General features: G+C 41.0%; 1 protein-coding gene across 1 annotated transcript in view; it reads right to left on the bottom strand.

The window, feature by feature from the left end:
* Nucleotides 1–18,736, bottom strand: part of TMEM131 (transmembrane protein 131) — a 178,161-nt gene that overhangs the window by 57,229 nt on the left and 102,196 nt on the right. The window contains exons 6-8 of the mRNA XM_052647523.1: nucleotides 13,915–14,031; nucleotides 11,350–11,472; nucleotides 3,393–3,473 (exon numbers count right to left, since the gene is read on the bottom strand). Coding sequence (XP_052503483.1) covers nucleotides 3,393–3,473; nucleotides 11,350–11,472; nucleotides 13,915–14,031 — 321 coding nt within the window. The remainder of the gene's footprint in view (nucleotides 1–3,392; nucleotides 3,474–11,349; nucleotides 11,473–13,914; nucleotides 14,032–18,736) is intronic.

An 18,736-nucleotide genomic window follows, 5' to 3' on the forward strand; every position in this document is an offset into this window, starting at 1 on the left:
ATTCCAGGATGTCTGGCTCTAGATTTGTGATCACATCATCATGGTTATCTGGGTCGTGAAGATCTTTTTTGTACAGTTCTTCTGTGTATGCTTGACACCTCTTCTTAATATATTCTGCTTCTGTTAGGTCCAGACCATTTCTGTCCTTTATCGAGCCCATCTTTGCATGAAATGTTCCCTTGGTATCTCTAATTTTCTTGAAGAGACCTCTAGTCTTTCCCATTCTGTTCTTTTCCTCTATTTCTTTGCACTGATTGCTGAAGAAGGCTTTCTTATCACTTCTTGCTATTCTTTGGAACTCTGCATTCAGATGCTTACATCTTTCCTTTTCTCCTTTGCTTTTAGCCTCTCTTGTTTTCACAGCTATTTATTTGTAAGGCCTCCCCAGACAGCCATTTTGCTTTTTTGCATTTCTTTTCCATGGGGATGGTCTTGATCCCTGTCTCCTGTACAATGTCACGAACCTCATTCCATAGTTCATCAGGCACTCTATCTATCAGATCTAAGCCCTTAAATCTATCTCTCACGTCCACTGTATAATCATAAGGGATTTGATTTAGGTCATACCTGAATGGTCTAGCAGTTTTCCCTACTTTCTTCAATTTAAGTCTGAATTTGGTAATAAGGGGTTCATGATCTGAGCCACAGTCAGCTCCTGGTCTTGTTTTTGTTGACTCTATAGAGCTTCTCCATCTTTGGCTGCAAAGAATAGAATCAATCTGATTTTGGTGTTGACCATCTGGTCATGTCCATGTGTAGAGTCTTCTCTTGTGTTGTTGGAAGAGGGTGTTTGCTATGACCAGTGCATTTTCTTGGCAAAACTCGATTAGTCTTTGCCCTGCTGCATTCCGCATTCCAAGGCCAAATTTGCCTGTTATTCCAAGTGTTTCTTGACTTCCTACTTTTGCATTCCAGTCCCCTACAATGAAAAGGACAACTTTTTTGGGTGTTAGTTCTAAAAGGTCTTGTAGGTCTTCATAAAACCGTGCAACTTCAGCTTCTTCAGCATTACTGGTTGGGGCATAGACTTGGATAACTGTGATCTTGAATGGTTTGCCTTGGAGACGAACAGAGGTCATTCTGTCATTTTTGAGATTGCATCCAAGTACTGCATTTCGGACTCTTTTGTTGACCATGATGGCTACTCCATTTCTTCTCAGGGATTCCTGCCCGCAGTAGTAGGTTCGTAAAAACATACATGTATACTAGAAGGAAGAGAATGCAGCATATACACTAGAAGGAAGAATCACTGGAAAAAAATTTTTTTGAGGTACAAATCTTTTCCTGGTTTTATAATAAACTGGCTTCACTGGGCAGAGTTCCAGAGTTTCTCTGCACATACCTTTTGGCATATCATAGGAAATCCCTGTGGTTCAGAATGTACTGGTCTTCATTTGCCCCCATTCTCTTAACTTTCTAGACTCAAAGTAGAAAAGAGGTGACTCTGACCCTCTCGGGGCCACGAGAAACGGATCACCCACACCCTCATCTCCAGGAGCTGACTGGTCTCTGGGCTTTGCTCACTGAAACAGGCTGGGAGTGAGGTCAAGGCCAGCTGCCTTCTCTAGGCCAATCTTACTCTAGATTTGTAGGAATAAGAATCACTATTTTTTCTTGTAGCTGCTAAGAATATTAAAACAATTTTCCATGTCTGCTACATTACAGTTCTTAACTAGAAATCTGAATTCTCTAATGTTTATTGGAATCCACTTCAGCGTGTGTGCCAAGTTGCTTCAGTCGTGTCCAACTCTTTGTGACTCTATAAACCGTATCTGCCAGGCTCCTCTGTCCATGGGATTCTCCAGGCAAAAATACTGGAGTGAGTTGCCATGTCCTCCTCCAGGGGATTTTCCCAATCCAGGGATTGAACCTGCGTTTCTTATGTCCCCTGCATTAGCAGGTGGGTTCTTTACCACTAGCGCCACCTGGGAAGCTCATCACAGTAAATTCTTAGTTCTTCTATTTAGAATTATAACACGAATTTAATACCTTATAATTAATTATATAAAGCATTGCTTTATACACAATTTCTCCCAAAGTCTTTTCAAACAAAATCATAATTTCAAGGCAAAGCACTTTTGTGAAAGGATATCAAAAGGCTGTCCATTACATACCTTTCTATCAGCTACAGTGTTTCTATGTCTTAGGAGTTAACTTAGTCACTGACAATTTGGTTTCTAAATGTGCAAGTTAACATCCTAAAAAATGTCCCCTGCACATCCCTCCCTTCCCTGGTTGAGACTGGTCAGATGACAGAAACAAGAGGCAGTGTGTTTTCAAATTAACAGAGCAATTAACAGAGAAACTTTGATCTTCAGAACTTATTCATGTGGTCAAGTCTACGTGTCTTCAATTATGGATAAGCAGTGATTTTAGCGACAAGCACTGCATATTCTATGCCTTTCCCTTCTCTGATTAAAACTGAGTAGACAACATTAACGGAGAAGGCAATGGCACTCCACTCCAGTAATCTTGCCTAGAGAATCCTGTGGCCAGAGGAGCCTGGTGGGCTGCTGTCCGTAGGGTCATGCAGAGTTGGACACGACTGAAGCTACTTAGCACACATGCATGCATTAGAGAAGGAAATGGCACCCCACTCCAGTGTTCTTGCCTGGAGAATCCCAGGGACGGGAGAGCCTGGTGGGCTGCCGTCTATGGGGTCACACAGAGTCGGACACGACTGAAGCGACTTAGCAGCAGCAGCAGCAGCAGCAGCAGACAACATTAAAGAATAAAAACAATCCTCCTATGGCAGCAACCTTTGCAAATGAGCTAATCGCTACATATTCATTAATCTGGTTAATATTTGCTAATATTCTCCAAGAGAAAGTGGTTCTCTCACCACTTACACAAACTACTGATACATCTTCAACAGCATTAAATGTCGATGTATTGAGAGATCACCTAAGAATTTAGTTTCTAAGTCATCACAAGGGCCTATGTTCCCTCTGCAAACGCCATCTCCACCATCAACAATAAGTTTGAATGTTCAATTATGTACCTCCAAAAATACCATGAATCCCTTCCACAGTTTTTGTGTTTTTTTTTTTTTTTTCAGTTTTAGTGTAAAGCATATTATAAACGATTAGATTCAGAGACAGCTTTACCAATATTATTCTGCAGAAGAATAGTTAAAATCTCTTCCTTTCCACACAGGGGGTTAAAGGTTCCACCAATTTTGTTCACTGCTCTTTCCAAAAATGACTAATACCACTCTACTCTCTCAGTCTCTCCAGTTTTCAAATACATTTGATACACATTTAATGCTAAGACAGTAACTATGGAAACATCACCCATATGTCTTTGGGTGAGGAGCAGTTACGTGTTTTCTGGTGCATGTAAGGAAATAACTGGTTTCAAGCGATCTCACGCGAGAACATGTCTGCACTCACCCACAGTTTCCTGGTGCCTCCCTGCTGCCCTGTGGGAAGTTCAAGGTGAAGGTCTCCTCCACTAGAGTACATTTCTACAACCTGAGACAGAAGAGTACACAATGGTTAAGTTAAAATCATATTCTTGATGCAAGTGATTTGCTGTTATGCAGAAATGTTTGATGGCTTAATTGCATCTATCAGAAAAAATTTAAAAGATGCTTATAGATACAAAGGATTAGTATTGGTAGGATAAGTATGGTGTCACAGCATCAGAGGTAGTGCCCATATGTATAAGCAATGGTGCAATATTTAATTAAAACAGGTAGCTTTGAAATATCAAACTCAGAAATAGTGTAGCTGTTTCAGAGACTGGATTTCAGAAAATCCATCTGGAGGACATATATTTTTGTATTTTCCCAAGGAAACAGTTTCTAGAAAGGATCAAATTTTAGAAATAAATGCAAGTTCTTCTTTATTCACACATCTACAACAAGACCCAGTAGCAGATCTAATAACTGCTGTAACTGCGACACGCGCTCAGTCGCTCAGTCGTGTCTGACTCTTTGTGACCACATGGACTGCAGCCTACCTGCCAGGCTCCTCTGTCCACGGGATTTTCCAGGCAAGAATACTGGAGTGGGTTGTCATTTCCTACTCCAGGGTGTACTCCCGACCCAGGGATTGAACCTGTGTCTCCTGCATGGGCAGGCAGATGGTCTACCACCGAGCCACCTGGGAAATCCTAATTGTGACACAGTGAAGAGCGTATCGTATCGACAGGCAACAGCATCAATGCAGGATGAAACTATCTGATGTCTTCTGGGAGCAAAATCACAGGGACCATTAATATCTCTGTAGAGATATTAATGCGTGTAGGCTTGTACCTACACCCATGTTTCTTTTTTAGCTAATTAATTTCTTAATTTTTTTTTTCTTTTTACAGTGTTGCATTGGTTTCTGCCATACAACAATGCAAATCAGCCATAACAATACATATTTTTAAAAAAGAGCTGTACTGAGGTATGATCCATGTCCAATAAAGCTCTACATTTTGAAAGTGTACAGCGAGATAGATTCTGACATGTACATGAAGATGGAATGAAGCTACCATCATAATTATGATATTAAATAAACCCTTTACCTCTCAAAGTCTCCTCACACCCTCTGCAATCCACCTGCCACTCTCGGCCCTTTCCCATCCCCAGGCACCGCTGAGCTGCTCTTGGCCACTCAAAATTAGTCTGTTTCCTAGCATTTTACATAAATGGGAGCATACACTGTATACTCTTATGTCTGGCTGCTTTTACTCAGTGTAATTATCTTGAGATCTATAACATTGTTTTGTTACTAACAGTTCATTTCTTTATTTCATGGATATGCCACAATTCTAGATCCATTCACTTGCTGATGAACATCTGGGTTGTTTCCAGTTTTTGGTCGTTACAGATAAAGCTGTTATGAACACCACGTTTTTGTGTGGACATCTGTTTTTCTTTCTCTTGGGTAAACAGCAAGGAACAGAAGGGTCATATGCCTCTTTGCTCATATAAAAAAAAGGAGCCTTTTGTTTAAAAGAAGGTTATCCTGCCTCTTAAAAATAAAGAATGTATTTAAATAAATGCAAATCTAGGGTGAAGAATGAGAATGGGTGCAAAACCTTTACTTGTCTTTATCACAAACCAGGAGTACATAAAAAAGGACAAAGCAGGACAAACAGCAATACTTTAGTATATGCTGAAAGGCTTTTGTTTTTGGTGTGTGGTGTTGTTACAGTAATGATTTACCCAAGACTAGGGAGCTATGATCTTGTCTGCATATTATTACTTGCCTTCCAATGTATTACTGTTCCCCTTCAGTACTGACTGTGCTAACAGGAACAGCACCTTAACTGATGGGGTGACTTATAGGACTTTTTCTGTAAAACCAGAAAACACCACGTGTTATTTCATTTAGAAATCTTCCAAGGTATTAAGGAAACAAGGCTAACAATGTTTGAAACAAGATTAAAAGGTTGAGTCCTGACAAGAGGGAAGGGAATATGGAAACAGGGACAGATAAGGCTAAATTACAAAATCAAAGGGAAGATAACGTTAAAACTAGAACAACAGACTCCTGACTTTCAGTCCACTGCTAGCTATTTCTAATAAAGTTTAGGGGAAAAAGGACGCCAATGATATATACAAATGATAATTTATGTAAAAAAAAAAAAACCCACAAGGAACATTAATTTCAGTGTGCCCCTGTATCTGTACACAAGCACACAGAGAAAGGCCTGAGGAAACACACCGAGGTTATAAGAAGCTTATCAGGGCAGGAGCTGTGATAACAACAGTTATCAGTTACATGTGGTTCAGTTCAGTCCCTCAGTTGTGTCCTACTCTTTGCGACCCCATGAATCGCAGCACGCCAGGCCTCCCTGTCCATCACCAAATCCCAGAGTTCACTCAGACTCACGTCCATCAAGTCAGTGATGCCATCCAGCCATCTCATCCTCGGGCATCCCCTTCTCCTCCTGCCCCCAATCCCTCCCAGCATCAGAGTCTTTTCCAATGAGTCAACTCTTCACATGAGGTGGCTGAAGTACTGGAGTTTCAGCTTTAGCATCATTCCTTCCAAAGAAATCCCAGGGTTGATCTCCTTCAGAATGGACTGGTTCGATCTCCTTGCAGTCCAAGGGACTCTCAAGAGTCTTCTCCAACACCACAGTTCAAAAGCATCAATTCTTCAGCGCTCAGCCTTCTTCAGAGTCCAACTCTCACATCCATACATGACCACTGGAAAAACCATAGCCTTGATTAGACGGACCTTAGTCGGCGAAGTAATGTCTCTGCTTTTGAATACTATCTAGGTTGGTCATAACTTTCCTTCCAAGGAGTAAGCGTTTTTTAATTTCATGGCTGCAATCACCATCTGTAGTGATTTTGGAGCCCCAAAAAATGAAGTCTGACACTGTTTCCACTGTTTCCCCATCTATTTCCCATGAAGTGATAGGACCGGATGCCACGATCTTCGTTTTCTAAATGTTGAGCTTTAGGCCAACTTTTTCACTCTCCACTTTCACTTTCATCAAAAGGCTTTTCAGTTCCTCTTCACTTTCTGCCATAAGGGTGGTGTCATCTGCGTATCTGAGGTTACTGATATTTCTCCCGGCAATCTTGATTCCAGCTTGTGTTTCTTCCAGTCCAGCGTTTCTCATGATGTACTCTGCACAGAAGTTAAATAAGCAGGGTGACAATATACAGCCTTGACGTACTCCTTTTCCTATTTGGAACCAGTCTGTTGTTCCATGTCCAGTTCTAACTGCTGCTTCCTGACCTGCATACAGATTTCTCAAGAGGCAGGTTAGGTGGTCTGATATTCCCATCTCTTTCAGAATTTTCCAGTTTATTGTGATCCATATAGTCAAAGGCTTTGGTATAGTCAATAAAGCAGAAATAGATGTTTTTCTGGAACTCTCTTGCTTTTTCCATAATCCAGCGGATGTTGGCAATTTGATCTCTGGTTCCTCTGCCTTTTCTAAAACCAGCTTGAACATCTGGAAGTTCACGGTTCACGTATTGTGAAGCCTGGCTTGGAGAATTTTGAGCATTACTTTACTAGCATGTGAGATGCGTGCAATTGTGCGGTAGTTTGAGTATTCTTTGGCATTGCCTTTCTTTGGAACTGGAATGAAAACTGACCTTTTCCAGTCCTGTGGCCTCTGCTGTGTTTTCCAAATTTGCTGGCAAACTGAGTGCAGCACTTTCACAGCATCATCTTTCAGGATTTGAAAGAGCTCAACTAGAATTCCATCACCTCCACTAGCTTTGTTTGTAGCGATGCTTTCCAAGGCCCACTTGACTTCACATTCCAGGATGTCTGGCTCTAGGTGATTGATCACACCATCGTGATTATCTGGGTCATGAAGATCTTTTTTGTACAGTTCTTCTGTGTATGCTTGACACCTCTTCTTAATATATTCTGCTTCTGTTAGGTCCAGACCATTTCTGTCCTTTATCGAGCCCATCTTTGCATGAAGTGTTCCCTTGGTATCTCTAATTTTCTTGAAGAGATCTCTAGTCTTTCCCATTCTGTTCTTTTCCTCTATTTCTTTGCACTGATCACTGAAGAAGGCTTTCTTATCACTTCTTGCTATTCTTTGGAACTCTGCATTCAGATGCTTACATCTTTCCTTTTCTCCTTTGCTTTTCGCCTCTCTTCTTTTCACAGCTATTTGTAAGGCCTCCCCAGACAGCCATTTTGCTTTTTTGCATTTCTTTTCCATGGGGATGGTCTTGATCCCTGTCTCCTGTACAATGTCACGAACCTCATTCCATAGTTCATCAGGCACTCTATCTATCAGATCTAGGCCCTTAAATCTATCTCTCACGTCCACTGTATAATCATAAGGGATTTGATTTAGGTCATACCTGAATGGTCTAGCAGTTTTCCCTACTTTCTTCAATTTAAGTCTGAATTTGGTAATAAGGGGTTCATGATCTGAGCCACAGTCAGCTCCTGGTCTTGTTTTTGTTGACTCTATAGAGCTTCTCCATCTTTGGCTGCAAAGAATAGAATCAATCTGATTTTGGTGTTGACCATCTGGTCATGTCCATGTGTAGAGTCTTCTCTTGTGTTGTTGGAAGAGGGTGTTTGCTATGACCAGTGCATTTTCTTGGCAAAACTCGATTAGTCTTTGCCCTGCTGCATTCCGCATTCCAAGGCCAAATTTGCCTGTTATTCCAGGTGTTTCTTGACTTCCTACTTTTGCATTCCAGTCCCCTACAAGGAAAAGGACAACTTTTTTGGGTGTTAGTTCTAAAAGGTCTTGTAGGTCTTCATAAAACTGTGCAACTTCAGCTTCTTCAGCGTTACTGGTTGGGGCACAGACTTGGATAACTGTGATCTTGAATGGTTTGCCTTGGAGACAGAGATCATTCTGTCGTTTTTGAGATTGCATCCAAGTACTGCATTTCGGACTCTTTTGTTGACCATGATGGCTACTCCATTTCTTCTGAGGGATTCCTGCCCGCAGTAGTAGATATAATGGTCATCTGAGTTAAATTCACCCATTCCAGTCCATCTTAGTTAGCTGATTCCTGGAATGTCGACGATCACTCTTGCCATCTCTTGTTTGACCACTTACAATTTGCCTTGATTCATGGACCTGACATTCCAGGTTCCTCTGCAATATTGCTCTTTACAGCATCGGATCTTGCTTCTATCACCAGTCACATCCACAGCTGGGTATTGTTTTTGCTTTGGCTCCATCCCTTCATTCTTTCTGGAGTTATTTCTCCACTGATCTCCAGTAGCATACTGGGCACCTTCTGACCTGGGGAGTTCCTCTTTCAGTATCCTATCATTTTGCCTTTTCATACTGTTCATGGGGTTTTCAAGGCAAGAATACTGAAGTGGTTTGCCATTCCCTTCTCCAGTGGACCACATTCTGTCAGACCTCTCCAGCATGACCCGCCCGTCTTTGGTTGCCCCGTGGGCGTGGCTTGGTTTCATTGAGTTAGACAGGCTGTGGTCTTAGTTAGTTAGATTTAAATCACTGGATATAAAACTGAAGGTTCAGGCCCTCAGCCACCCTAGCCACAAGTTCACGTGCTCAGCAGGCCCAGTGGCTGGTGGTTCCAGTACTGGACAGAGCAGATACAGAACGCTCCCACTACACCAGAAAGTTCTGCTGGACAGTACTGGAGTGGAAGGCAGCAAATTCAAGGGGACTTCTGCCTCACACATGGGAACTGTTAATAGTTTTCAGTGAGAACATACTTGTGTGCTAGTGTTGTATGAAGAACAAATGAGGTGTAATTTCTTGCTTTACAATACTTTCTTAAATTTGAGGACACATTCATGACACACAGGACTATCGGGTTAAGAGTGTCTTCCACACAACCTTCCAGTTTTAAAAGCAATTAAGTCAGCGGAATGTGATAGGACAGTGACTATAGTTAATAATAACACTGTAACTGTACATTTGAAAGTTACTAAAAGAACAGATCTTAAAATTTCTCATCCTAAGAAAAAAATTTTTTGTAATCACGTGTGGTGATGTTGCTAACAAGACTTACTGTGGTGATCATTCTGTGATATATACAGATACTGAATCACTATGCTGTTCACCTGAAATTAACACAGTGTTATATGGCCATTACACCTCAAGTAAACAGTGTCCATCAGGAAGGGACTTGGAGTTTTTCTCTCAAAAACAAAAATAAAACTGCTTTCCAGAGACAATCTATTGGTTCTTCTTTTTTTTTTGACAGGACCCTGTGGCATGTGGGATCTTAGTTCCCAGACCAGGGACTGAACCAGTGCCCCTGCACTGGAAGCTATGTCTCAACCACTGAACTGCCAGGAGATCCCCGTCTGCTGGTTCTGAGAGAGCAACCTGGCTTTCCATTTGCTCTCCTGTGTGCTGATGAGAAGTGCACTGAGATAGACACTGAACTGAAATGCTACATGACTGGAAAAGGACTAGACAAGCCAAGGGAAAATATTCAGTACTGAACTCAGAGAGAGTTGTTCTCGAAGGTAGTCTGATGCCTCAAAAGGCTGAGGAGCAAAGACACAGACTGTAAGGCTACTTAAGTATGATAACTAGGGTGACCTCCATCTTTCCCAGCAGAAAGCAAGACCCTCAGCCTGCGGTGGGGCAGCCACGGCGGCGGCATACCCCGGGGGCTCTGTGGCACTGGTGCTGCAGCTGTGCGTGTCAGCTCACACAGCAGGGCCTGAGAGAACAAGAGGACAATTCTTATTTCTTATAGTTTTTTTTTCTTATATTTCGTATAGTTTTGTGATAAAAGTTGGCTGAAACAGGGAAAGAACACCATTCCCCAAAGCAGCAAAAGGATATAAACGAAGACCGATGATGGAGAGGAACTCTTTCTCACTTGTAAAAGCAGGAGACAAGGCACTTTCTTCTTTCGCGATGAAGATACTCAGCACATATAACCAGAATGTGGGGGGAGTGTTTTCATCAATGGCTATCCTCACCCAATGGCAGCTGAGTTTGCAGGGAACCCTTTTTCGCTACCTCAGCATACAATTTCCAGACATTTCACAAACCCAGATCTGAATATCTCATTGTATTCTTCCTTGTTTTCCTCTTCACCATTTATGAGCCTTTCTACCAGGGAGTGCCAGAATGACAAAACCCACTTTCGTTGTCAAAGCTCAGCGGCTCACACAACACACAGTGCTTATTCTCCACCTGCTATTTTCAAGCTATATGCTCAGTTCTTCAGTGTTGGTCCCGAAGAACCCCATGGGCCCTGGGAGTAAACATTATTCTGCAAATTATCCACATATCCTTCCACACAGACAGCACAGCTAGAAGCTACAATGCCAACAAACGTCCATGGCTAGAAGTCACTGGGGAGCTGGGGTGGGGATCTGAGGAAATACCTGAAGGAGCGACACCAGGCACTGCCACCGTGTTAGAGACAAGGGCTGAGTGAGGAGGGATTTCAAAGGTGGAAATATGATTACTGAAAGACTGGGCAAGAAAAGGAGTTGGATTTTTCAAAGTAAAAAAATAAGTTGCCTTTTAATCAATGGTTCTATATTATCCTTTCCTTGGATTTTAATTTCCAGGCTGCCATCACCCAAAATTTAGTATTACTAGAAATAAATACAAACAGTGGATTTAAAATTTTAAACTGGGCCAGAAGGAGCTCAAGCAAGAAAAGTAGGGGCCTCATATAGATGAAAACTCTCCTTAAATTAAATGCAGAGCCACTTAAAACTAACACCAGAGAAACCAGTCATTTAAAAAATGGTTCCAAAAATTCAATAACCAGACTGATATAATCTCAGATTACAAGCAGCATTAAAAGAATATCTTGCTCCATTACTACCTTCTGGCATACATTTTAAAAACCTGTTTTAGGTAATCTAAAAACTGTAAAACACTGAGATTTCACGCTAAGCATTAATTTCCACTGAGGTGAAACATGTTAAAAAGTCACTGTCATAAACTCACCTGTAAAGGCTCACTGTGAGGATTGTGTATGTTTATTATAGGTGAGAAACTGCTGTTCACAGGGACTCTGGCCCCAAGGAATGGCCTCAATCGGTATGGATTTGGAACTCCAACACCAAATACCTGTTTCCAAGTGGGAAAAAAAAAAAAGCAATGTGAGTAGCTTTTATAGTTTTAGATAACATTTTTAGAGTTATAACTGATTGATTTAGGGAAAACTGGTGAATTTACTTATGGCAAAATCTTAATTCTTTTAAAAAGGACATGTAGTTTCTGTACTTATCAGCTGATATGAGATATACATATATCTCAAGAATATATATATTCATATTTATATACATATCTCTAACATACATATACATTTGGAATGATTTCTATAATATATTAGAAATTAAACTGCTAGCAGTCCTTCATGAAGTGATGGAGAGACAAAAGAAGAAAAACAGAGAATCCTAAGATTTCCCTGTTTCAATCACCTGAAGATGGCTCTAGGACCCAGACAATCTCTCAAGGACCAAGCCCAGTCCCAGGTCATTCCTACATAGGAATGTGGGCTGACCAACAGGGTGAGCCAGTCACTCAAATGACAAACACTTATTAAGTGCCTATGATGTGCTGGGCACAAGCATGTACAGTTGTGAATAATTCAACAGTGAACAAGATGCATAATGGGCCTGTCCTTATGGAACTTAAATTCTAGTATGAGGGGCAGATAACAATAAAAAGGTTTTTAAAAAAGGATAATGTGATACAGAGCAGCTAGTTGGAGTGAGGATAGGAAAATTCTTTCAGAGAGGGTGGCCGGGGAGGTGACGTGAGCTGATGTCAGCTGAAAGACGAAAAGAAGCAACAGTGAACCTTCAGCAAGGGGAAGTATATAGGCAAAGGGCTGGAGGCAGGAAAAGGCTTGGCTTGTTGGGAGACAAAGAAAAAGATGAGAACCATGGTCAAATGGGATGAGATGGGAGAGCTAATATGGGAGTCAGACCCTTAGAGCCTTGCTGGCTTTGCTCAGAAGCGTGCATTTTGCTCTAACAGTGTCAAAGCATGAAGATTTACGTGAGGGGCTGACTGGATGTGGTTTATGTTCAGAGAAGACCATCAATGGCTACAGCATGAACAATGGACTGTGGCAGGGGCTGTGGAGGAGAGGAAAGACAGTCAGGAGGCTCTGTGTCACCCAGGGAAAGGGAGGGCCGGCCGGCCTGGGAGACAGCAGCGGCGCTGGAGAGGAGAGACATTTAAGAGCAAGACGTGGTGAAAGACTTGGTGTGGGGAGGTGAAGATGTGCGCAGTGAGGCGCACCCTGAGAACCACCCGACCACGACCTCAGGTCGCCCAAGGTCAGCTGGGGGTGCCTCTGGAGGGCACAGGTCTCTCCAGTCTCATGGAGCTCTTTTCATTTATTCAGCAAGTATATGCCAAGTGCTCTGTAGAGCACGTCAAAGTCACTCATCCATACAGGCTTCCGAAGTTTACTGAATGCCTACCAAATGACTATTAAAGACTTACCATAAATAAGCAGAAGACATGATGTCTGACTGATATGAATGTTTACTCTGACAGTGATTTCCAAAATACACAAATAATTTACAAAATACATGAAGCACTCTGGGTAGCTGAGAAGAAATGTTCAAAAACAAGCATAAAAACTGCAAGATAAGATATTAGCTAAGGAAGGATTTGAGTTCCATGGGCAGTACAGCTCAGTGGTTAATAGGATAGTCTTTGTAGCTATAAAGACATGGATTTGAATCCCTGCTCAACAACTTACCAGTAGCATAAGTGTAACTGCTTACCCTTTCTAAATTTCACCTTCCTCATCTAAAAAAATGAGGAGGACAGTATCTGTAATGCAGACAGAAGTGCACGTAAAGTGTGTAGAACAGTGCCAAATAAATTATTTCTTTGTAATCTTGCTATATAAAAAAAATTGATTAAAAAGACACTAACTTTCTTTAATAATCCAAACAATGATTATACACATACAGTGTCAGTTGCTCAGTCGTCTCCGACTCTTTGAGACCCCATGGACTGTAGCCCGACAGGCTCCTCTGCCCATGGCATTTCCTAGGCAAGAATACTGGAGTGGGTTACCCCTCCTTTCTGCAGGGGATCTTCCTGACCCAGGGATTGAACCTGGGTCTCCTGCATTGCAGGCAGTTTCTTTACCAATTAAGCCATGAGGGAAGATGAAAAATTTAAACAATTACCAAAGAAAAACAGGGACACATCTTTTAATCCTGAAACTGTTATCACTTCATAAGTGTGCAAAAAGAAAAAATTTAAAAAATCTAGAGGCACTGTGAAAATATTTTTACCTGTTCTTCTGCCAACCAATCTTATATGAACACTTTAGCTGTAGCTTTTAAAGATCATTTGTTCAGTCTGGTTTGAATAGGGATATTCACAAATGCAGTTGTAAAGTATAAAAATGCTCTAACTCTAAACTCTTACATTTTCCCTGATCATGAGTTTTTGAAAAGAGTTCCTAAGATGTCGTATGATAGGATGAAGATGAAAACTGTATTTTATAAATAATAAAGATTTCATTCTGATTCTTACCTGGTAAGTGAATACCCCATGATTAGATGTATTAATAAATAAAGTATTTTCTACATTTCCCACTACTCTTGCAAGAAAAACTACATCAAATGATGTATTTCCTCCTGGAAGAATTTTCTGAAAAAGAAAAGTAGTAAGTTAAATTAGTATTAAAAAAAAAAGTATCATATCATAGTGTCTACATGTAGACAGCTAAAGTTCTCTAAAACATCTTAGAATCATTTCCATAAACTAGCTTTTTCCTCCCCAAAGTTTACGTTTTAAATTAGCCAAACTATTTTGCAATGGAAAAAAAAGATGTCTTCATATCGGCTTTCACATATCTTTGTCAATCACAATTCTAAAACCCTGTACAACAGATGGTTCCTTTGGATTCTGTTCATTCAGTAATCATCAGGCTGGAATGAAGTGCCTAATTACAGGCTCTTTCAACATCAGACGATCAAGGAGGAGATGAGCTGAAGCCGAGCTTTTTATATAGATGTTCTACTCTACTACTAAGCAGCCACTTGTACTATTCTAATAAGTAAACAAGCCCAGCCTCAACCCTTTGACCTCTGTCACCCATTCACACAAGGCACAAAAAGTGCCAGCAATGTACATTATAAAAGAAAGGAGAGGAGAGGAGATCCCTCCTCTGACCTTCAGCAAACTGAGAATGTCACTGGGGTTTGCAAATATAGCAAAAGAGACACAGATGTATAGAACAGACTTTTGGACTCTGTGGGAGAGGGAGAGGGTGGCATGATTTGGGAGAATGGCATTGAAACATGTATAACATCATATAAGAAATGAATCACCAGTCTAGGTTCGATACAGGATGCAGGATGCTTGGGGCTGGTGCACTGGGATGACCCAGAGGGGTGATATGGGGAGAGAGGTGGGAGGGGAGCTCAGGACTGGGAATTCATGTACACCCGTGGCAGATTCATGTTAATGTATGGCAAAACCAATACCGTATTGTAAAGTAAAAAAAAAAGAAAAAATTTATTACAGCAGACGATAGCGCTGCTTCACAAAGTCTCCAAGACTGTGAATGCAGTTCTGCCTGCAATGAAGCCTGCATTTTAATATGCAAAGTCCTTAACTTCTCTCTTTCTGCCTCTGTGGCTAGAACTCTAAAAGCTCCCAAATTACAGCTTAAAATCTATGGCACTGAGACTTCTGTCTTCTGCTTTGGATGTAGAAAGCTGGGAAGACCATGTTTCCTGTATTATAAAATCAAAAATCATCTGAAAAATGGTAACTTTTCTTGTGTATCAACCAGCCCCCAATTTAAGGAAAGACAAACACCTTCAAGAAGAGATGGGAACATCAGGAAGGCAGATAATGGGAAGAAGATGAGGTTAGCATTCAAGACAGTAAAATGAATTCAGCTAAAATTTTTATGCATTGCTAAACATTGAGTGTGGGCTACACAACATGGTACATAGAAGCTTCGGAGTTTGTAGATGCAGATGGAGGCCACACTTGCCGAAAATCAGTAACAGGAAGATATATGGCAAACCCCTAAGCAGTTCGAAATGAAACAATACACTTCTAAATAACCCACTGGTTAAAGTAGTAGTCACAAAGGAAATTTTAAAACATTCAAAGTCAATTGGAAATGAAAACACAGCATATCAAAATTTGTGAGCTGAGCTAAAGGAAATACTCAGAAGGAAAATTATAGCATTACACGCTTATCTTGAAAAGAAATGTCTCAAATCAATAGTCTATGTTTCCACCCTGAAATACTAGAAAAAGAATAAATTAAACCCAAAATAAGCAAAAGAAGACTAAAACAGACAAGAGCTGAAAATAATGGAATAGAAAATGGAAAAATCAGGAAAATTGAAAGCTGATGCTTCAAAAAGGTCTGCAAAACTGATAAAACCCCAGATAGAATGACCAAGAGTAAAAAGGAAGATGAAGCTTTTACTTCACAATGTCATTTATATCCTAGGGGGAAAAGAAGCCTGGATACAAGAGTACAGGTTCTCTGACAGTTCCCAATATCCAATCAACTCTTTATTACTTAAAGACTTGAAAACTGGACACAACGGAGGAAGGAAAGGGGGGATGAATTGAGACATATACACTACCGTATGTGAAACAGCCAGCCAGTGGGGCTCTCCTGTATGATGCAGGGCGCTCCCACCTGCTGCTCTGAGACAACCCAGAGGGGTGGGATGGGGTGGAAGGTGGAGGGAGGCTCGAGAAAGAGGACACGCGCATATCTACGGCTGATTTGGATGATATATGGCAGAAACCAACACAATATTGTAAACCAATTATCCTTCAACTAAAGAAAAAAAAAGATGCCTCAAGAAACACACAGAGCAATTATTTCCTTTTTTTTTTTCATTTTCTAAATAACAGGGAAAATCTACTTCCAAAAGACACTTAAGGATGTAACAGAACGGTGATGAAACAGAACAATAAACTCAGGCTCAGGAATGTAATCTTCCTGTAGAAATTCATCAGATTTGCTGCAATTTATCTTTTTGTTCCCTTTGCTGCAAACTTTAAACTACATTTAGTATGACTAAAGAAAAAAGAAAACAGTAGGAGAAGGTAATGAAGGCAGCACAACGTGCGCTAACTTCGGTTTTAAATTATTTGCAGTGAAGTTTTCCATCTTTGTACCACATCAGTCCCTGACCCCCTGCTCCCTTGGTGATCTCACCTAGGTCCGGGCTTCCCATTTTTACCGGTGACTCCTACTTTTTTCTTCAGATTTCTTATTTTATTTTAATTGGAAAAACTCAAACCAGAATGTGAAAACAAACCAACAAATGAAAGCCTCTGAATAGTCCTCCCTCCAGTGAATGCTTCTTCTTTTCCTTTGAGAGTGGTGGCTGCTGCAGGGAGAGGGGGTCACTGTTAAGCTACTCTTTTTAAAAATTAATTTTTAAATTGAAGTATAGTTGATTTACAATGTTGCCTACACTTCAGTTTTAAGCCTAGTCCTTTCCCTCACACACGAAACTTAAATACCAATTGCTTACTTGGCACCTCCACCTGGACGTCTAGGAGACACGCCAAATCTAATCCGTCCAAAACTGAACTACTGGCTACGCTCTGGAAACCTGCCCTACTCTCAGCCTTTCCCATCTCAGTTGATGGCAACTCCGTCCTTCCAGCCGCTCAAGACAAAATCTCTGGAGTCACTCTTGACGCTTCTCTTTCTCTCAATTCCACCTCAGAAAATTCTGCTGCTGTCTTCAAAATACATCCCAAATCGGACAGCTTTCTTCATTTCTTCTCTCTGCTTAGAGCAATCTTGATGTTAGTTTATAATAATAATAATCTAAAACTAATAATAACCCTGATATTCTGCAACGGCCAAGATAACTAGTGTCCCTTATTCTCCCCTTGCCCCTCTTGAGTCTATTTCTGATAAACAGTGATCCTTTATAAAACATAAAGCTATCGTTCATTCCTCTGCTCAAAGCCTGTGATAGCTTCCTATGTCCTTCAGGATCAGAGCCCAAATCCTTATTACACCTTGTTAGGCCCTTCACAGTCTGCCCCCTACCACAACCCCTTTACTTCTCCTCTCACCCTTGCTCACTCTGGTCTAGCCACACTGTCCTCTTTGCACACTAGTCATGCTTTCGTATCAGAGACTTCACTGACTGAGCCCTCTGTATGAAATGTCTTCCATATATTCCACTTCCCTGTATACATCTCATTCAGTCTTCAACTGTCACCTTCTGAATGAAGCCTTCCCTGACTCTCCTATTTAAATCTGGTGGTGTAAGACATTCCTCCCTTTTGTTCCCTTTAAAATAACATATTAGATATCCATCCACAGCAGAAGTGCCTCTGTGGGACTTGTGGGATCTGGTGCCATACACCTGAAGACCTGGGAGCCATCCTGCCCACCTGTGTATCTGGACACAAACAAACAGACTTCTGCACAGGCTGTGGAACCAGTGAGCCCACTGCATCCTGTCTAGTTGCAGCTGGGAAAGAACCTGACTTGGGAAGGTAACACTGCACAAGAGACGGCTTGCAGAGTCTACCTTTCCCAAGGACGTATTCCAGCATGCCACTGGAAGCAAAAAAAAAGAAAAAAAAAAAGAATCTGGTTGCATTGGAGACAGTAAGAAGAATTTCCCCAGGGTCAACTCCCCAACCCAAGCTAAGGCACACACATGAGACAGTGACCTCTCCTGGGTTCGGGGTAAGAGAGGAGAGCAGCCTGGTGGATTAATTCCTAGAAACATACAACCTACCAAGACTGAATCGGGAAGAAACAGAAAATCTCAATAGAACAATAGTAAGTAAGGAAATCAAATAAGTAATCAAAAACCTCCCCAAACAGAAAACTCCAGGACCAGATGGCTTCTCTGATGAATTCTATCAAATACTTAAGGAAGAATTGATGCCAATCTTTGTCTCAAACTCTTCAAAAATTAAGAGAAGGGAACATTTCCAAACTCATTTTATGAGGCCAGCATTACCTTGATACCAAAGCCAGACAAAGACACTACAAGAAAACTATAAACAATATCCCTGATGAATACAGATGTAGAAATTCTCAAAAATTATTAGCCAAGTAAATCCAGCCACACAACAAAAAAGCACTTGACAAAAATATATCTCTTCATGATAAAAACCTTCAACTGAGTACAGAAGAAGCATACTCTGATATAATAAAGACCATATACAAACACCCAAAGCTAACATCACACTCAGTGATGAAAATTTGAGTTTTTAAGATCAGAAACAAGACAAGGGTGCCCACTCTTAGTCTTATTCAACACAGTACTGGAAGGCCTAAGTTAAAGCAAGTAAGTCAAGACAACAAAAGGCATCAGAAGTGGAAAAAAAG

This window comes from Budorcas taxicolor, chromosome 11 (genome assembly GCF_023091745.1).
Source record: "Budorcas taxicolor isolate Tak-1 chromosome 11, Takin1.1, whole genome shotgun sequence".
In the NCBI taxonomy this organism is placed as follows: domain Eukaryota; kingdom Metazoa; phylum Chordata; class Mammalia; order Artiodactyla; family Bovidae; genus Budorcas; species Budorcas taxicolor.